Source organism: Onychomys torridus, chromosome 12, assembly GCF_903995425.1.
Source record: "Onychomys torridus chromosome 12, mOncTor1.1, whole genome shotgun sequence".
In the NCBI taxonomy this organism is placed as follows: Eukaryota; Metazoa; Chordata; class Mammalia; order Rodentia; family Cricetidae; genus Onychomys; species Onychomys torridus.
Window position 1 is genome coordinate 14,974,456 of NC_050454.1, and position 21,791 is coordinate 14,996,246.

The window sequence follows — 21,791 nt, forward strand, 5'->3', positions numbered from 1 at the left end:
CCTGAAACGCATTCTGTCATTTAGATGTTTCCAAACACCGATTTTACCACATCCAAAAATCTTCAACACTATGCTTGCTTTTATATCATTTTAAACTTACTTCATTTTATAGATAAATTTATTTTTAAAAGAAAACAGTGGATTTGGAGTAAAAGCATGACAATGGGGAGGGTTAGAAAGATAGCTCAGTCCGTAAAGTGTTTGACTTGCAAGGGTGAGAACCTGAGGTTGGATCCCCAGAACGCATGTACAAACATCAATACATGGTGGGTGGCACACGTGTCTAATTCCAGCATTGGGGAGGCATAGGGCAGGGGGAAATCTGAGGTCACTGACCACCCAGCCCAGCCTACTCAGAGAGTTCCACACTGAATAAAAGACCCTGTCAAAAAGAAGAAAAAGAAAGACAAAAACAAAAAAAACAAAACCTTAACTCCTAACAGCAACCAAGGTTAACACACACACACACACACACACACACACACACACACACACACACACACACACGAGAAAGAGAGAGCCCACAAGAAAAGGTGTGATGCTCAAGAGAAAGGGTAATTCCAAGTTAGAGGACAAGGAAAGGAGAGGGAGAAGAGAGCACAATGAACAGCCTGGGGGTGAACATGGAAAAAGAGCTGGAGATGGACAGGAGAGTGGTAGACAAGCAGTGGGAATGGGGGCCCAGGTCTCACGAGTGTGTACAAGTGCACTGGGACAGAGAACAGGCATGAGGAGCAGGGGCTGAGGGGACAGGGGGACTGGACGAGCAGACATCTGTGGCTGCAGGTTAAGGCAGGAAAGGTGGAAGGCCGGAGTGAGAATGAGGAACTCATGAATGGGGAACAGGAAGGGTTAAGAAGGCCCACATGGATGAAGTGAGATGAAGCATGGCCAACAGAGCAGACTCAAACACTAGGCAGAATAGATATCCCCCATGCTGAGAAGCTCAAGCCACATCTGTACATCACCCAAATCATCTCACAGGCTGGTAGTGGTAGACTTTCCCACACGCTGGCTGGTAAACCCTCACCAGACCCATCAGATCCCTGCAGAAACACCAAAACTCAATACTAAGGGTGAGGTTGTTTCTTGCGTTTCTTATTGGAATAAGCTTTTTTCCTCTGGTGGATGTCTCCATCATGGCAACTATCTCCTTAGCCAACATCTGTAAGCCCCTGGACCACAGGCAGTAGAGTTGATAAATACCCAGCAACACACACAGTAAATGCTGCATCTGTTATTAATGAGAATAAATCATCAAAATGCAATGTCTGAGCAAGCTGACAGTTCATTATCACATAAATCCTTGTATACAGTACAGTTGAGTTCTCCAAAACAATAGATTCAGTTTTTTTAAGTCTTACCAATAGCTGAATAATGTCTATAGTAAGAAAGCATACCCAGTTATTTTTCTGTAAAGTTTATTTCTGCTCCATGGTGTGTTCTGATGTTTCCTCCCTTTTGAAGTGTATCAAGTCACAGATTTATTTTCTCCTCCAGTCACAGCCAAAGAAGACAACTCAGGCCAGCACACAGCCAGTCCATTATTTCAGTTTCCTGGGCTAAACTCATCATTCCCTGTCTCTTCTCATCTCTTATTTCTTGCTTTCCTGAGGCCTGTGACTTTCAAGACAACAGAAGGCTCAGCAATGGCAAGGGAAAGACAAAACCCTGAAACACATGAAAGGAGCTAAATTCTGTTTCCCTAGAGACCCGAGGGAAATGTGTTCACCGCTCTGTAAGGCAGGTTCATCATTCACTAACTCATTAACTCATTCATCCAACTAATATTTGCTGAACACTTCCCATGAGCTAGCTCAATCTGCAAAACATGCCGTTTCCTATGCAATCTTTGCTACATGCAACATCCTGTGAATGCAAGTATGTCATGTGGACATACTGTTTATAGTACTGCACTGTCCATCAACTAAAGCTGAGGGACATGAGCAATGTCCAACCCATGACAGCCTTGAAATCAGATGCCCTAAACAGTCTGGATCTTCATGTTAAGGAGCTCCCTACAGACACTGTTTACAGGAATGACCATAAGCCTACACATTATGGCCAAATGTGCATGCACAGATACACAATTCTGGAAGCTAGTTTCTGCTATTTAAGGGATCCATCAATCCACAAATTCATTATTGTGGGATGCTTTTTCATGAATTAACACATTTCCTGCAAACTCTATGGTGTAGATGTTATTAATATCCTCATTTTTGAACCAAGACTAATGAGTCAAGGACAGATTATTTATTCAAGGACCCTTAGATAGTAATGAAGCTAGTACCTGAAACAAGTTTGCAGTTCATGGATTCCAGCATTTTATGAAAATGGAAAATAAATTATTATTATTATTATTATTATTATTATTATTATTATTGTGGATTATAGTTTGGTATCTGCTTTCTTCTTTAAGTTAGTATGATATGCTAATCCAAACATAGCCTCTGTTCACAAAAATATAAATGCTCTCTCTGCTGCTAGCAATTTCTCAGTAGCTTACTCAGCTCTGGGTTGTTGCATACCACCTGTTTCTGTCTTTCCCAAAATACCTGCAAGAGAGCGGGAACTAGTGTGTGACTGACGAGACCTAACAGTCAAGGGGTATTTTGTTCCTGACAGGCACTGGGATAGGCATCTCATCTGCAGCCTCTTAATACCAAAGTGATCAGCATCACTACCAAAGGCATCTCTTTATAGGAGGAGGGAAAGGAGGCATGGAGACGTGGAGGGGTAATAAGCTGACTGAGATCACACAGCAAAGGGGTGGTTTTCTTACCCTTCCCCAGTCTTTGATCTCAACTAGTACAAAGTTCTGGCTACCTTCTCAATCCTCATCTCAAGTCTGGCTTCTCATGGGTGTTTTTCAGTGCTGGTGAAAGCCTGCTTCCTGAGTATGCTGACTTGGGTTCCTCCATCTTTGATTTCCCTCCCCCCCATAAGGCTCTGGGCAGCTCTGCTTCACCTAGCATTTGCCTCCTGGTGTACCTGAGACTACCCCTGATGGGGAAATACAGTTTGGGGGAGGTAGCAGAGCTTTTCCCAGACCATATCTTTCATCAAAGATTTTGTCTCACTCTTGCCAAAACTTCTTAAAGGAGCCAAAGCTCTCTAACACAGCAACATTCGACATTTTATAAACCAATTACTACACAAAGTTCACAGTGGTCTCTCTTTACAATGGAAGATCTGAACTTGCATGCTCCTACCAGAGGGTTTGCATTATTATTGCATTCATAAATGAGGGTGGAATGAATTAAGGTCAGAGTAACTTGAAAGGTCAAGCTGTCTCTCCCTTTTCCTTTTCATAACCATAAGTTCTGTACAGGCTCTGTCTGTAGATAGTCCACTAAAGAAACTGTCCCCAGGCAAGTGCTGTAGCTCCATAATGCCAAGATGCAGTCTTGGAGGAACTTCGCATTTACTAATCACCTAGTGTGCACACCAGCTATGATGGTATGTTTCACATGTAGGGACTAACTAATTCCTGCATGACAGGGCAGACAGGTCCCAGAATGCCCATTTCACAGATGGGGAAACAAGCTCAGATGAGCACACAAGTCCATGTAAGGTCACAGAACTGGGCTGAGATAGGAGTCTGCTCTGGCTTCCACTGTGGGGACCAGTCTCCTCTCTGCATTACTGGTCACACATGTCCCCAGAAAAGCAGCCTTACTTTAACTGCCATGGCTTGCTACGTGCTGTTCTTCTGTGTCTTCTTTCTCCCCCCCCCCACTTCCCTTTCTCCGTATCTATCCCTCTCACACACACACATGCTAATACACAGATACACAGACACAGACAGACACACGACCAGATACGCACTCAGGATACCTCGATCCAGCAGCCGAAGCAAGCGGAGATACCAAAGATACCACTGGTCCCAGAAGCGGTCCGTCATCCCACCCTGAACTCATCCTTCACAGCCAGTCTCCAGGGCAGAGCCTCATCCCACCGCTACCACCACCACCACCACCACGACCGACCGACTCAAGGCCAGATCCGCTGATGCTGGGATCACTGGCAGCCTGCTCTAAGCAAATGCCTGCCTACGAAGACAGCCACCGGTCCTCCCACACAGAGGCTGACTGTGCCCGGGAAGCCTGTTTCACAGCAACAAAGGAGCAAGTGCAGAACAACGTCGCCGCCGTGTGCAGACGGAGCCTGCCTGGACCCCAGGGGAGGTTGGAGATGCGGGGGAGGGAGCCAGAGAGGGCTCTTGCACAGTAGCAAGGTTTGAGGTAGCCTTGGGAAAGAAAATCCACAGACAAGGCCACATTTAAGATTTCATTCTAGTATCTCCTACCATACTGGCTTCCTGTGCCTCCCACACAGAGGCCAGTGGCTCTTCCAATAGGATAATGAATGGGAAGCCAGATGCTCAACCATCCTGGACTCTAGAACCAATCCAAAAAGTCCAGGAGTCTGGCTGCCTCACTGTGGAGACCTCAGGTACTCCCCATCTAAGACTGCTAGACGCCCCCCCCCCCCAACCAGAAAAGAGCTGGCAGGTCCTTTCTTCCTACTTCCCATCACAGATTCTATTAAGGAGACACAGTGTGGGCTCTGAGGTGATAGGTTCAAGTTCAAATCCCGGTTCCCACTTAATACTTCCTGGCCTTGAGCAAGCCACTTCAGTCCCTCTCCCTCAGCTCCCTTCTCCACGAACTGGAAAGACCAGCCTTGGCTTCACAGAGGAACTGTGAGGCTCAGCGCAAAGGAGGGAAGCCCCTGGCATCCCTGGCAAGTGAGGCAGATAAAAGGTTCCCTCTGACCTTCTCCCCTGCCCTTAGAACCTTGGTTCCCTGCACCTCTCGCCCTGCGGTCCTCATCTCATGCATCTGATCCAGCACTTCCTGCCAGAGCCCTTTGCTCCATGCCCCTTCTCAGGGCCAAACCCTAAATTTTCCAATGTCTGACTCAAATGCCACAGAATCTGGGTAGCCTTCCCCCATCTCCCCTCCTTTATATGTCTTTTCAATACAGTTCCTCCTTTGTGTATGACTCTTTACTGGACCATCAACTACATGGAGTTTGGATCTGCTCCTTGATCATCTTTGAGTCCTCCAAAGTGCCTGATATGGTTGGTGCCTTATCTCAGAAGCAATCAAGCGATTGTTGACTGACTGAATGAGCACAGGATTGTGGGTAAGCCGCACTGTCTTACCTGGATGGCAGGAGAAGAGTTTGCTACTGCGCTTCAGCCTCAGCCGCTAAACACTATTTCAGGCTTGCCAAGTGAGCAGGAACAGGGGTGGAATGCTCTGTTCTTACCTGCCTCAGGACTGCTTAGCCAGCAGGCTGGCCACTTACAGGAGAGGGCTTTCCCTCTGGTGACAGGGGGTCCTGATCACAGAAATGAAAGCAGAGGGGACTCCAGGTGTAATGTCCATATGCACATCCCTCGAAACCTGTGTCCAGCCTGGGCTATGCCGGCTTCTCCTGCCAGCCTCCCAGTGTCTTTCGGGCAGCTGGAGTGAAGGGGGCTCCTCCAGCCTCCACCATTCCTGGGACACTAAGGTGAAACAATTTGCTTGTTTCTGAAGGGCTCAGACTAGGCAGGAGGCATGTAGGGGGAGCTAGGAGGGGAGGGGAGGGAGGGAGAGAGGGAGGGAGTAGGCAGAGCCACAATCTCTGCCTCCTGTTGCTGCCCAGCATCCCTATAGTCTCAGCAGGCCTTCTTAAAGGGCAGCTGTGGGACACAGAGGAGTCCTCACCACCCAAGAGGGCTACCTCTCAGGCTCTGTTAGTGGAATTTTGTTACTACCTTAAATGGACAAGAATCTAGTGAGTAGTTAACACAAGAATGTAAAGCCCCCTCCTCTCTCCAGAGAAATGGCCCACAGTCTTCCCCTTTTGTGAATAACTAGAATACATTGCTCACATGTGGCCAGCGCTTTTTAGTTCATGGAGTACTTTCCCATCTGTCAGCTCCTTTGGGCCCAGACAACCCTGCGAGGTCTACTAGACAAGAATCACCTTCCCTGTCTCCAGAAGGCCAAACCCATGTTTCATGAAGCTGGACAATTCACATCAAATGATACATAGGTGTGACCTGCCTCCCCCTTGTAAAGGTCTCTGGCGCTCACTTCCAGAGAGAATGTAGCACCTTCCCTTCATACTAGGGCTAGGCTGACAGCAGTGCTTAAGAAGCGGGGCAGGCCGGGCTGTGGTGACGCACGCCTGTAATCCCAGCACTTGGGAGGCAGAAGCAGGTGGATCTTTGTGAGTTCGAGGCTAGTCCAGGACAGGCTCCAAAGCTACAGAGAAACCCTGTCTCGAAAAAACCAAAAAAAAAAAAAAAAAGAAGAAGAAGAAGCAGGGCAATGCTAGTGTGCGCCACAGATGCAGGATGTACAATGACTGACAAACAGCCCAAACAGCCTTTGATAATTTGCCTTGGACCCTGGCTTCTGGTCGGCCAGAGAGTACATCTCCAAGTAAGAATGCCAACGTCACTTTTCCTAGTGCATCTTCCATGAAACTTGACATGTGAGACTCCAACCACAGCAGAAGACCTGGACCGAGAGGGGCTGTGAGAGCAGCATCACCTGCGAAGCAGACAGGCAGCCCTCATGCCCTTATAAGCCCATGTATAAACTGCAACACGCTGCTGGTGCTGATGCTGGGCCTGGAAGGGGACGCTAATGATCCTCTCCCTTACTTGGTGTCGTTTTCCACAGGAAAGAGAATAAAGACTAGCAAAGAGCAACATGGGTGTAAGCACTTCCCCCGCACACAGCGAACCCTGGAACACAGCATCACCCACTGGGTCAAGCCCAGGAGGAACCCATTCAGCCCAGGATTTTACTCTTGGTCGGCTTCAATCCAGGAAGCAGGGCTCCTTGGTGCTCCCCAGCCCACCACTGCTCATTTCTACCATTCCCACGGGGCCTCATAAGCCTTCCTTTAAAATAGCCATTCTAGAAGTTGAATAAAATGTTCCGGGAGACTGCTAAGATTGCCACGCAGCGGTACTGTAATTAGAAAGGGCCGGCTATTGCCAGGACGGGGCCTTATTGAGTAGGTTTTTGTTGTGTCCTAAACAATGATGACACAGTGGCTCCTTCTTTCATCAGAGTCAAAGCGAACACAGCCATTGCTCTTGGCACGGCTCCTTCAGCCCACTCCGCTGATAGTCTCTGACTGTAGGCCAGCAGCACCTCTCCACTGCAGAGGGCTGCAGCCCGTCTAGATGCTCTGCCGTTACTTAGTGTCATAACTGCAACACGTTCCCTTCTCTCCTTCTTCCTTTCTTGGCACCGTTTTCTCTCCATCTTTTCACCCGCCCAAGAGAAAAACACAGTGTTCTCGATCGGAGAGAGCCGGCAGAAGCGGATGGAGCAGAAGGCAAGCAGCAGTGAGGGAGGAAAGAACCAATCACATCCCAAATCCTTTCCGCGCATCTCCCAGGACAACTGGGGCCACTGATCTCTCTGGGCAGCATGCGCCAGGCGCTCCTCGGATAGGTGCAGCTAACTGGCAAGGGAAGAGGTCACAAGAGGTGGCACAGTTGCTGGTTATCTGTGCACCAGAATGAAGACTGTTCACAAACACAGCGTTCTCCTCCTACCCCACTCCAGGAAGTAGGCTCCTCCGTCAGGCTGCCATTTTGCCCTGCAAGCTGCGCTTGGGCTGCAACATGAACCAAACGCTCTGGCTTACACCACCCTCCTCAGCCACCTCCCACAGCACTCCTATGCCCTCGGCAGTGAATGCCCAAGCGGGAAATGGAAGTCAGCAGCACCATCTCAGAAGCATCACCCAGGGAATGACATGGACCCCTGCCAGTCTCTCTCATGAGAGAGCCCCGTGTCCCCGGGTGAACAGGCTCCTTGGGTCCACACATGAGGACAGTATCTTTAAAAGGTATCGCCCAGACACTGAAATTCAAGTCTGCCTCTCCCAGGAGGCCTCTCCCAGCTAATCTCACCCGTTCTCATCTCAGAGTCCTCCAAGTTTAATGGGCAGCAGATTCACCTTGGAGGGGTGGCAGGCAGTCCACGCAGATGCTGCACTCCCATAGGCCTGCATCTTTAACCAGCCCCTCTGGGTGACTCGGAGACAGCAGCCTTCCTGCTCTGTCCCTCTCTTCAACACTAGCTTCTTTCAAGTGTTTTGTTTGAATTCTACAAATGCAAACCCTGTCTGTTCACACACCCCAGGAGCCCAGGACAGAGGGACTCTGAGTTCCCTGTCCTGGCAGGCTAAGAGAGATCTAGCAGAGGTCCACACAGGAAGGGCTAGCTACCATGTTCCTTAGACATAGAAGTGACCCTCAGCTCTCGGGAGGCTTCAGAAAACATTCCTGCTGTGGATCCGATATAGACCTGTACAGTGGCTTCACATGTCACCTCAAACATTGGTCAGCAGCAAGCAGGAAAGATGGGGGCTGATTAGCCTGCATGGCCACAGCTTGTGTCTAGCTTCCTACTGCTCACCTCTGACCTCTGGGAGATCTTATCTCTCTCCCTTGACCTAGAAAGGTATCACAAAACCACACAGTCGAGTAGAGGGAACTGAACCTGCCTCCCTTCTCTGCTCTCCTGAGGATTTCTGCTTCTCCCAGCAAGCCACTAGACACTCCATGCTGCACTGAATCTCCAACGTCACCACCCCAACGGCCCCAACCAACCAACAGCTGTTTCTCAGCCTTCTAGAGCGCCTCTATTCCTGGTGCAATTCCCTCTGATAAGTCCCGTGTATGGTGGTATGATAATCTGGTCCCTTCTGCGGTATTTGTGATAACAGCTTAATACTGGGCTCTTAGGAGATACTTACCCTTTGACCAGTGGGAGGATCAGGCCCTGGAAATCCCTTCTCACTTGAGTCTCCCAGCCCTCCCAACCTCACTCTCCTAGTCAGACCAGGACCCCCTGACTGACAGCCTTTCTCAGAGCACCGACATTAAAAAGGAAAGCTAAGCAACCCGGGAAACCAGCTCAGAACCTAACCCAAGGGGCCTTGTCTATCCAGAGGTCAATGTGACCTCCATCTCATTCCACTGAGAGCAGTTTCTTCACCCACAAAGGAACGGCTGGCCTAAGGGCCAGCGACCTAAGGGCACCTCAAGCCAAGGGGCCGCCCATCTCTTAAGAGGTTAGTTTTCTCCCTGCCACATGCCCAGAACCAGGAAGTTGGGGTTGCCAATCACCACCACAGAAACCAAGCTCACACTGGCCGTGCAAGAAGCCTCTTCCTTCTCTCTCTTCTCACGCCCTTCTCCATCTCCTGCAAACTCTTGTGAAATCCTGCCGTGCCAATTCTATCCAGTAAAACCAAAGCACCACACAATTAATACAAGGGTTGGCAACTGTGAGCACAAAGGGGTATATATATACCTATATATCTTAGTAATATCTTAGTATTTACATACATGCACCATCTAAGGTAATAAATAAGACAGCTATGCACCTGCCAGTTTGAATTATGACAGCCTCGATTCTTATTTTATTTTTGCTTGTTTTTTTTTATTTAAGTGTGTGTGTGTGTGTGTGTGTGTGTGTGTGTGTGTGTGCTTGTGCATGTCTCAGAGGACAACTGGAAGGAGTCAGCTCTCATCTTCTATCACATGTGTACTGGGATCAAAATTCAGGAAATCAGTCTTGGTGGCAAGCACCTGTATCCACTGAGCCATCCCACCAGCCTCTGAGTTCTTATTTCCAAAAACAGAAGAATCAGCCAGAGGTGTGGCTCTCACCTCTAATTCCTTACTGAGGAGGCTGGAGGCAGCAGGAACACAAGTTCAAGGCCAGCCTGGATTACAGAATGAGCCTTTCTCAACACACACACACACACACACCCACACACACACAATCATTTGCAGCAATTATTTTCCAGCAAATGAATTATGCTGATGATTCTTTAAAATGATGAGTGCAACAGAGATAGGGAAGTTAAGTGTCTGCAGAGGTGTTCAGGTGGAGAACAGCGATGAACCAGTCTCCCTGAAAGTACCTCAATCCTGGCCCCAGGTTCTGCCCAAAGAAAGCCTAGTCAAAGACAGCATGACGCACATACCTTCCAGAAGGAAAGCATGAACAGACTTGGTGGGAAGCTTTACCCGAGCGTGAGATAGGTGTTTTTCTTTCTTCCCTACTCTCTGGATAGGCACACAAATCACAGGAGAACCGGGGGCTGGACAGCAGCCAGGAGAGGCCTACTGTTCTCTGTGTATCTTTTTACACTTTTTGGACTTTCACCCTTGTACTATATTGCCCAACTTTTAAAAAGACCATTTTAAAATAACAGAGTCAAGAATATATAACACTGCTCTTGGAGTCTCCTGCTGTGGTGTGAGAAGAATTATCCACACAGAGGAGAACCATGCTAGATAGAATTCCCAGGAGTCCCAGCTCCCATCTAGAAATATCTTCCAGCATGTGAATAAGACCTCTTTGGAGGTTCCTGCCACCCCATCTCCCCAGTAAAACCTAAGGAATCTGCATACATCAGAGCTGCATGGTCACCCCAATAGTCATAAGAAAGGATAAGGTGTCTAAAGCACTATAATTTGGGGGAGTTGTTATGGTATAATAGATAATCGAGACAGGAAGTGGCAGGTGCACGGGGTGCAGGCAAAGCCACAGACAAGGTAAGCTCATGAAGAGAGCCTTGCAGAACGCCTGTGTCTCATTTCACCTAACAGACAAAGAGCCTGGCTAGTCTATTTATCTACCTGTCTACTGATCTTAGAATTAGAATCCTGAAGACAGGGTTGTCACAGAGGGTGTCTAATTAGCATGCGTGCTTGAATTTTAAGAAGAAATCAGACATTCTCTGACAGGAAGTGAATACATCTGATTTGGCTGCTTGCTTTCCTGAGACTCCTGTTTTCCAATTCATGTGAAGCTACATCTCCAAGATTTTGAAGAAAATATATAAAGCCTATATACAATATTCAACAGGCTAGAAAATATATTATTTGCAACTATTTCAACATAATGCTAAAAAAAAGTTAAATGTGTGAAACAGCACACAGTTTTCAATAGTCTTTGAGGATATACAGAAGACAAAAGCCCAAAGCCCACTCAACTGTGGTATACCCACATGATAGGAGAGCATGAAACTCATGGAAAAAACTTAGCATGGCAAGACCTTCAGGATGAACCATGGAAGGGCCGGGGCTATAGCTTAGGGATAGAAAATTGACCTTATATGTACAGTGCCTTGAGTTTAATCTCCACTATTGCTCCCATCCCTACCAAAAAAAAAAAAAAAATACTTAACTTGAAGATAAAAAATGCAGAACAGTATACAGGAATACTTTAGCCAAAATTGTTGGGACCAGCAGTGTTTCTGATCTTAGTTTCTTAGATTTTTTTTTCAGTATTTGTATATAACTTACAAGGTAATCAATCATTCCTAATTCAAAACTTCAAATGTTCCAAAATCCAAAACTCTAGGGACATCTTTTTGGCTTCAGGTTTTAGATTGTTCAGCCTAGAATTAATATTCAATGACATTTTGATAAGATATTGGTGATGTATAGTTTTAGATTTCTTATATTCACAAAACAAAACACTTGAAGTATTCACAAGAAACAAATAATAATAATGGTTACCTATGGAAAAGTGCCTTGGTGGATAGGCAAGGGGGGTATATAAAAATACCTATAATGTATTGATTTTTTTAACATTGTAAATGCATCATATTTATACATTTCAAGTTCTCACAGAAAAAAAAGTATAGTTAAAATTATAAAAACATGAACATGTGTCAAAATAACACCCAAGAGATAAATGTTTGCCACATTTGCAGCAATATATAACTCAAAAGATTAAGATTTTTAATTTACAAGGAACTACTAAGACACATTAGTAAAACAATGTTAACAACCTGGTACAAAAATAAGTAAAGCTCTAAATAGACAATTCACAGACATGGAAATACAAATGTCTGAGGAAAACTAGAACTAGGGGATATTCAAGTTAAAAAAAATAACAGCCGGCCACATTTTATCCATCAGCTTGACAAAAAGAAAAACAGAACCAAGACTAGTTGGAGAGTAAATTGATATAAGATTTTTAGACAACCACTTGGCAGTACTCATCAATACCTCTAGCATGCATAGCCTTCAGCCCAGCAATTCTACCTCCGAGACCCTCACCGACTGCAGGATCAGCACTTACACACATCGCAGCAAATTCAGTCACAGTGAATAAAAAAGGAAATGCAACCTAAATTACTAACAATAAATAACTGGTTAGGTAAACTATGATAGCCCGTATTATGCATAGGAGCCTATAACAAAGACAAGCAATTTGATGTATTATGATATGAAAGGATGTCCATGCTCTATTGTTATGTGGAAGAATACAGCTTTCAATATAAATGGCAATAATCTGTATTATTTCACCCTGTGAACACACACACACACATACTCTGAGTATATATCTCAATGCGCATCCAAAAAAGAGTTCTGAAAATACACCCAACTGGTAACAGAAGTTATCCCTAAGGACTAGGGTAATGCACTCAGAGAATTGTGTTTTATACGCTCTTACGTTATAACTTTTTAGCATAGCCATTTGTTACTTTGGTAATTTTCACAGCATTTCAGACTGACAAAAATAGAAGCCCAGATCTTTTTTCCCTCAGGGACAGGCAACAGTTTCCTTCTGCACTGCCTACTCACAGGATACAGAATGTGAGATGGTTTCAGACAGTCCACAGGTTGGAACCACCACCAGGCTTATCCACCTAAGTGGCCACCGTATGAAGTCCTCAGCAGGTCAGACAAGAATGCTCCACACGCCTCACTTGCCACATTAATCCAGATGAACGCTCTGTGAACTCACAGAGTTCCAGCAGGAATCCCAGCTCCTCCTCTCAGGCGATTGATTCATTTCCCTGCCACTTAGACAGCTTAAGGGGCTTTGGTCAGTGAGGACAACGTTGTCTCTTCTCAAGCCCCAGTTGTAGCCAAGAGGAAGTGACTATCTAGAACAGTGGTTCTCAACCCTCCTCATGTTGTGGTGACCCCCCAACCATAAAATTATTTCATTGCTACTTCATAACTGTAATTTTGCTACTTTTATGAACCGTACTATAAATATCTGATACGCAGGATATCTGATATGCGACCTCTGTGAAAGGGTTGTTCAACCCCCACCCCCACCCCACCCCTGCCAAAGGGGTCATGACCCACAGGTTGAGAACCACCGGGCTAGAGCTTTAGCCTAATTCTGAGTTCACAAGGAAGATGATGGAAAGGAGCTGCATGGTCCCTTGGTGGTATCTGCCAAGAGCAAGGTGCTGAGAGTCATAATGTGAGCTTTCTAGTGGAGCATCCCTGCCTTCTGCTCCCGGCTCTGACTTACCTACATCCTTACTCACAATAGTCTGCTCTGGGTGTGGGGAGCTGCAAGGGGTGGCAGGCAGGCAGCACAGACTAAAGGAAGATGATGGTTGATCATGACTGCGTGTCGTCCCCCCCCCCCAGCCCAGAGTGCACCTATCAGCAGCCACTGTGGAGATAGAGAGTCCAAGGAAGTGAAGCGGCCCTCGGTGGAGATGTGGCTCCAAACAGATGCAGATGAATAACTCCAAACGTAAGGGTACGATGCTGGCCCGAGGTAAGCCCTGAGCCTGAGTTCCATCTGTCATATTTTACTGTTACGTATCTCAAAGACTTGACAACTGTACCCACGTAACAGCATGCCTTTCACAATTTTGAAATCTCCAAGTACCCTGTTAATTGAGAATCCACTCATCTTCCCTATCTTTATAACTAAAAACAGAAAGAAAAAAATTCAAAGCCAAAAAAACCCCAGACCTTCATGTGTTGTAACTAAAAACACTCAGTAAACAAAGCCAGACCTTGAGGTCCCTTGGGTAGTAATTGTCTAAGAATGCTTCATTTCTTTCATCTGGTGAAAGAAAAAGACACAGACATGCTGAGACTGTGTGGAGTGCATCTTGAAAACATTAATTTTTCCGAACACCAATGTGTGGCTCACGTGCCTTCTTAGAGCAGGCAGCAATCGGCAGTGAGCTGAATGCTTAGACACCCTTTATGCCAACCATGCTTCCAGCAGTCACGGGGCTTCCGAGGGAGCGGTCACGGTGAGCCCTGTGTAAAGGATAGTCCTGGGTAAATAGATGAGGCACAGGGGCAAGATATGGCCACCATGAGTTGCCACAGGCCCCTGAAGACTTGGGGTTGGACTGTCAGTTCTGGAGTGGGTAGAGAATAAGCAGAATCAATACTTCCATCCATCTCTTTTCCTGGCCAGTCACTCAGGGCAAAGTTGTCAATCAACTCATCTATTTTTCTCCACCCATTTCTTAAAACTTGTAGCCCCAGCAATCATTCAAAGTGGCTAAGCCTAGGAGAAGTGTCCCATTCCTGAACAGTGGCCCTTAAAACATCTCCATTTCTCCCCCTCCCAACTCAAGAGATAGAAACCATTCTAACCAACAATTGCCCCCAAGTCTGCTCTTTCCTAGGAGTTCTGTTCACAAAGGACAAGACAAAACAAGCCATCCACTGAGGCAAGGAAAGGGAGACCCAGCAATAAGAATATGCCAGAAGCTGTCAGTGTCAACTACACATCCTCTAAGTTGACCCCTATCATCAAAACCCAGGCACATCTAATTGCATGCCAAGATTCCCATGGGGGAAGGGTCAGTGCTATAGAGAGGGATGGGGAGACAGAGACAGACAGACAGACAGACAGACAGTCAGAGTCAGAGACTGATTGACTTATGTTTTACTACTACCAAGACTCTGGAACCAACCACTCTCATATGCCAATGCTATGTATCACCCATAGTCATGTGATACTGGTCAAATCACTTCATTTTTCTGTGCCTCTGGTTTTGCTTTTGGTTTGTTTGTTCGTTTGTTTCAAAATAAGAAGGATGTTAGTAACACTTAACTAAGGTAACAAATATAATATCCCCAACGCAGCAGGTACTATGTATGTGTGCATATTGTGATTATCACTATGATGTTGCCAGCTTTCACTTCCTATGCCAAGCTGTCTCCTCCTTTAGACCACTGCATATGTTCTTCGGAGGCTTTGGAAGGTTGTTCCCACTGTGCCCTCCTTCTCGGGTCCACTCAGTTGGGCCACACATTGGACTTCCACAGGACCATATTACATTTAAGCTCTCCCTATTGTCTGTCTGTCCAACCAGCTCTTGTTCATTACTGTCTCTCGGATTCCTGGCTGGAAAAAAAAAATCTTTGAATAAATGGGCACTGGGTAAGTAAGTGGAGAATGAATGAAGAGCAGCTTTCACTTGCTCAGCAAGCATCGACTAGGGAGGCACTCACTCTGAATCACATCCTGAACTATGGCTGAAAGTACAAGAAGGAACAGAACAGCCTGGCTGCTAATCACAGCTCTCAGCTGCACCAACAGTCTGCCTTCTAGCAGTAACTCAAGATAAAGGGGGGTTGTCAGGGATGGAACAGCTGAGGGTAGCCTGGGACAAGCTGGCCCTGGGTCACTCAACCTGCCTTGGACCATCCTTGGGGCACCAAAGCTGGGGCTGTGGGGGAAACCAGGAAGCATCCAGTGCTGGATCTTAATTTTGGGTATCAACCTTGAGCTGACAGTGTAGCTTCTTCTAGTCTGTCCTGCCCCATACTCCATACAGATGGGGTCCTGCTCCTATGAGGTAAAGCACTTCCTGGACTACGTGACCACTCAGAGTGACTAATCCCTGTGCTGGGGCTTCACTGAGGTCCTTAAGTGGTGCAAACACAGCCATAGGCTAAAGTCCTTGCCCTGTAGTGTCCTGGGCTGTGACTATGCACTTACCAAATGCCTTCACAACAGCCAGACCATGATGAGACTGTACCCAGGACCGGGAGTAAGGAGGCAATTTCTCACCCCACAGATAAATGCAAGGCATAAATATGCAATTAAAGAGTTTATTTTAGGGGAGAAAAAAAGAGAAAAGGAAGAATGGAATGGCCCTGACCAAAGCAAGAGGTCAAGCAGATACAATCTTTCAGGGAGGAATGCAGGTTTGTCTAGGGTGCGTTTGTTTAACTTGAACTAAGCAATGGAAATCTTGGTGCTGTTTGCCATGCCTGTGTGTGCGGTGACTACACGTGGCCTGCAGTTCTGAGGGAAAGAAGAGGTGCCTTTTCCTTATAAGGGTGGTTTACCAAGTATCAGCCCAGCTCATCCAAGAGAAACCCTGGCCAGTTCATTGCATCCCTGCTGTCTGGAGACTGTCTTTGCCCGTCTGTGAACTCCTATGAGACTACACCTCCTTGATCCCACCCACTGCTACTGCCTGTCATCATATCCAGGGCCTCCCACAATGCACTGCTCAGGAAGGACACAAGAGAGTGCTGAAACAAGGACAGTCCACTCCTTTTGGGTCACTTCTTCCATTCTGCAGTTCGTACTTTTTTTTTAGGTTTAGGTTTGTTGGTTAGCTGTTTGGTGTGGGTTCTTTTTATTTATTTTGTTTAAATTAAGTACAAGTAAATAGCAAGGGGGTTTTTTTTGGGGGGAGGGGTTGTTTAAATCTTGTTTCTTCTGTTTTTCGCTTTTTAAGCAGAACAGACACCACCACTCCACGCCCAGGTAAGACCACCTGTGGAATTCTAGAGAGCTACCTGACCACTATTCTGCCTGGAACATTTGCTAGCCTAAGCTCGCCCAAGGAAAAAAGCAAACAGAATTTCTACTTCTAGTAAGAAAAAAACTGAAATAACTTTTCCCTTGGCAATTGCATCATAGATGTCTGAGGTTATGTTTTCCACCTTGGTTGTCCTAACAATAAAGGGCAATGGTACTCCAGGAAGCCCTGGAGCACATTACCCTAGTGGAATCAAGTCTCATCTCCTATCCCAGGACTCAGGTTCTATCATCACAACAGTTTTGAGGACCATCTGTAGCTTTATCACACATGCCAAGGCTGGACGAAAGTGAGGGGGAACTGTCCATCATTTCCCTTCCGCTTAGGGGTAACTCAGAGTAAACCGTGGAGGCCTGTGACTAGAAGAACATCCCATTGCCTCTTTCAGATGGTGGGAGCATAAGAGGCTGACTATATGTTAATGCACAAACATACAAATGTAGGCCTGTTGGTTTGTCTGTGAGAATAGAGTCAATATACCTCTGCGAGTGTAGTGTCAGCAGTTAGACAGACTAGCCTGAATAACACTGGAAACTAGAACCTGAGCCTGTTGGTAAGGCAGCTATATCTCAACCATCGGCTTCCTTTGGAGACAACTAGACAGGGAGTACACAAGTAAGAAGGTCAGTTGGGAACAGACAGATTATTTCTTCATGTTATCTTTGGGACTGGACACATTCTTATATGAAGGTACATAAACACATTGCTCATTAACAGTTACCAGGACCTATTTCGAATGATGCTCACCCTGAGGCAATGTGTGCTGTCCTGATTTCACTCTATGACAGACCCATGACAGCAGACAGGAGAATGTTGCAGAACATGTATCTGGGTTTCTGCTAAGCCACTGGCAAATGTACTCCAAGATATTCTTGTAGATAAGATGGTACAAACTGAGTGATGGTCCAACTGAGGGGAATCGTTGCAAATAAACTATACGACACAAAGGCTCTTACTAAGAGAAACACTTTACGTGGAACAGGGCTCTCTGGTGGTTGCCACAGATACCACAGCACTCCCCCCTCAAATGCTGACTTAACTTCTCTGAAAAATCATTTCCTCAGATAAAAAGGCCAAAGACTATGCTTATAATATGGACGGATGATTTAAAAAAAAAAAAAAACTGGTATAGTGGACTCAGTAACAAATGAGCAAAATAACAACACAACTCTTAGCAAATTTGAACACTGGAACAAAATGAACAGAGGCAAACGTTATGGCTGAAGATCTCCCATTTAAAACATACATGCACACAACGTTCCATGAACCATTTTTATCTTTTGTGTCCACGCTATGAACACACGGTGCACAAGACTCATGCTGGTTGACAAACGTTCTCTGCAGCACAGTAGCTTCTAAGATGTAACGTGAGAACAGCTAAAACCATTACGGAATATCTATACTAAGAATTATAGCCACACAGAATATTTTCAGAGCATGTTGCATGAAGAAAATTTTCAAGAGATACAGAGCATGATATAGCAACCTTGGACACACACACACACACACACACACACACACACACACACACACCACCCTTATAAACGACCGTTAGGCATATAGCTATATATAAATGCAGAGTGTTATCTGCAGAGTTTCCCAATTGCAGGAGGTCTGTCTCCAAACAGAACCTAAGTTGGCATAAACTGCAAAGAGAGATACGGCTTTGCTAGTAACATCTGGAATTCAGAATGTAGTTTGTTGTTGTTGTTGCTGTTAAACCTTTATAATGACATTTTTTTCCCAAGTCTTGATTTTATCCAAAGAGGGAAAGATCAAAAATACAGAAGAAGGCAAAAATTCTTTGGCTTTCCATTATACAAAGTTCAAAGAAGTCGGCACTCTGGAAAGACTGCAAAAGAACCAACTTGTACAACACAGAATGCTCCAGAAGCTGAACATCTGGGCAGCTTATGAATCCCAGGGGCCACTCCTCTGAGAACACCTGGAGAACTGAGTTGGATCCAAGCCTGGCGACACAATCAGGCAGGAACACGGGTAAGGTCACTGCAGGAAACAAATGGCTGGGAGGAATTCTTAAAAGGATGACGTAGGAATGAGCGGCAGAACTGGGACTGTTTAACCTCAAGACAAGATTACAGGTTTGACCAGGCCCCTTAAATATTTGAAGGGTTATTATGTAGATAAAGCACAGTAAACTTTCTTAAGACAGTTAACTTATCATGGGAATTTCCAGAGGCAGAAGCTAGAACAAATAAATACAAATGATCTTTTCTTTAGAAAAGGAAGGAAGGAAAGAAGGAAGGGAGGGAGGGAGGGAGGGAGGGAGGGAGGGAGGGAGGGAGGGAGAAAAGGAAGGAAGGAAGGAAGGAAGGAAGGAAGGAAGGAAGGAAGGAAGGAAGGAAGACTTTAAAAGAACGAATAGTAACAGATTAGTGGAAAATCATGAGTTCACTATTATTATAAGTATTCAAGTAGGAAAGGTTTTAAAAAAACATGTTGATTTCATTCCAAAAAGACCCCACAGGATTTTAAAGATCTCTTACATTTCTAATATTCTGTGATTCCATAATTCAAGGGCAGAATCAGTTTCAATGTATGCACCCTTCAGTTCCAAATCTCACTAGTGGTATGCTCTGCCACCAGGTGGCAGTAGAGGCCTTGGACTCTGGGTTCTAAATGTTAGGTGTGGTCAAAAATACATTAGCACCATTTCCAACTGTTAAGGGGTGTGGGAGAACACAAGACCCAAAGCAAACTCCTTCAAAGGAACAGGCAATCGTAACTAAAAAATATTTCTTATTATTATACAACATATTTTTTGAGTCAGAGTCTTTGTAAGCCTGGGCTTGACCTAGAATGCATTATGTAGCCAGGCTCATGGAGAACATCCTGCCTCAGCCTTCCACATGCCTAGATTTTGTATGTGCTCCATGATCTCTGAATTTCTTGAAAAAAACAAAAACAAACAAAAAAAAAAAAAACCCTCATAAAACCTTCCCTTCCTCTGCAGCTGCAGATCACATCTACTACCACATCTTTCTGCCAGACCCAAAGAAAAGAACCACCAGGAGGGTCAGAGAAGCACTCCAGCCATTTCCTGCTTCCAGCTTCCCTGCCCAGTGTCTACACACAAGGAGGAAACAAACAAAACCAGGGGGCCTCCCCTTGACAAGCATGAAAGTGTATCATTATCATTTTCTAAACACATTAGAAATAGTTCCCTACCCAACTCTCAAAGGAAGGAGCAAAGCTACCTTCTCTACCCTGCTCCAGCCAAAGCTCTTTGCCCTGCTTGGTGCTGCTTAAAGCCTACATACAATCAACAGTCCTTGTCCCAGCCCCAACCAGTGACAGGAAATCTGGTGTTTATGAAGTATTTTGGATAAGGGCTTGTAAGTGGACACAAATAAACGATATTTGTTAAACCAGCATTTAAAGCAGTTGTATCGCAATCAGCCATGTTCTTGAGTCAAGGTGCTGCTCTCTGTCCTGGTTTCAAATGAAACACCCTTTCCCCCAGGAGCTCTCAAGATAATAAGACTACGTTCAGTTCCTCTGCAAAGTGCTATCTCCCCGTGTCACACTTCTGCATCGGCCCGGTCACTATCCTAGCACACACACTTCGACGGCCTCTTTACCATCCCATTTCCCTGTTATAATGCAGCATCCATGAAGGCCTGAACTGTGCCGCCAAACACATCAGTCCCCCCGTAAATATCCATGAAACTATTTTTTATATGTATGAGTGTTTTGTCTGCTTATGGGTACTATGTGCATGCTTAGTGCCCACAGAGGCCAGAACAGGGCATCAGATCCTCTGGAACTGGAATTACAGAGAGTTGTAAGCCACCATGTGGGTGCTAGGACATCAAATCAATGTCCTCCGGAAGAACCGCCAGTGTTCTTAACCACTGAGCCATCTCTCCAGCCCCAGTGAGACTACTTTTTATAGAGAGACATTATCAATTAATCATCACTATGGTGCCAAGTCCAGGCAGATAGGCCACTGAGAGCGACATCCACTTCACAAACATTTCCTGAGTGTCTGCAGTGCTTGGTACAATACAGGAGAGGTCAAACCTGTATTCTGTTCTCAGAGAGCTCACACGGAGAAAGAAAACAACAGCAAGAACACAAACAGCCATGCATCAAAGTATGCCCGAGAGCAAAGTCAGGCCTGGTGGTTACATACCCGTAACCCCGGTATTGGGGAGGTAGAGCCAAAAGGATCAGGAGTTCAAGGTCAAAGTCAGATATACAGAATTTGAAGTCAGCCAGTTTGAGACTCAGTCTCAGCAAAAGAAAACAACAACAGCAACAAAAACCCACAACACAAAAAAACTGTGTATATTAGAAAATGGGAAACCAGAATTTACAGATGGATATGGGCAAGTGGTTGAAGTATGGGATAGGTAGTGGGGGCCCGGCTAGAAGGACCCTGGAGGGCTCCTATGGTTAATGGTAGTACGTGCCATGCCACGCACTCTACACAGATGATCGCATTGGTTCCTCAAAGTCATCCTATGTAAAAAATCTCCCCATACAGAGTAGACAACAAACTCAGTGAAGTCAGGGAAATTACCCAAGACATCACAAGTCTCTACTTGGTAGTTGTGGATCCCCAGACAGCCAGTCCGATGCACAGAGTGACCACACCACGGCACTTGAAAATCAAGGATGCTGGGTTAAAGCGTGGCTACCACACTCAATGAGCACATGCCAAGATGCAAGCTAGTACTTACAAGATCCATCAGACGGTGATGGAGAGAGCGGACTGAGCAGTCAGACTTGAAGCCTACTGCAACTGTCCCACTGTTGTATGAAACTCCTGACCAAAGAAGCTGGCAGCCTGACTAGAAAGGGGCTCCAGAAGAGAGGAATTCCAGAGAAAGACTGGAGACAGTCAAGTTGTGTCCCTGAGTGTCATGACATGCAAGCTTGTCATGGGAAAGGGGAGGAATGAGCGGAAATACAGGGTCAATATACCCTCAGAAGCTTCAAGCTGGCTCTTCCCCATCCCCACCTCTATCTGCAAAAGCCTTCTGAACACTGCTGGCTATCTCCACTCTGAGCCCCAGTCACTCACAAATGCAGAGAAGCAGTGAAGAGGCATTGCCCTATTGACTATTTCAGGTCCACTCTCCTCTGGCCAGCACATCCAGCCTAGACAATGCCTAGTCCCAGACCCACACCGAGAAGCTGGAGGCCTGAAGAAG

At 45.9% G+C, this 21,791-nt stretch overlaps 1 protein-coding gene across 21 annotated transcripts in view; it reads right to left on the reverse strand.

Annotated features, from left to right (window-relative positions):
- The window catches only part of Kalrn (kalirin RhoGEF kinase), a 599,822-nt gene that overhangs the window by 538,258 nt on the left and 39,773 nt on the right, over positions 1–21,791 (reverse strand). For 7 of the 21 annotated variants that reach the window (XM_036203330.1, XM_036203329.1, XM_036203327.1 and 4 more), the window contains exon 1: positions 3,829–4,272. The exons of 1 other annotated variant lie outside the window; for it this stretch is intronic. In XM_036203330.1, coding sequence (XP_036059223.1) covers positions 3,829–3,904 — 76 coding nt within the window. In that variant the 5' untranslated portion in view covers positions 3,905–4,272. Of the gene's footprint in view, positions 1–3,828; positions 4,273–21,791 lie in introns of those variants that run through there. 13 more of the 21 variants (XM_036203337.1, XM_036203332.1, XM_036203335.1 and 10 more) reach the window with 5 other exon arrangements.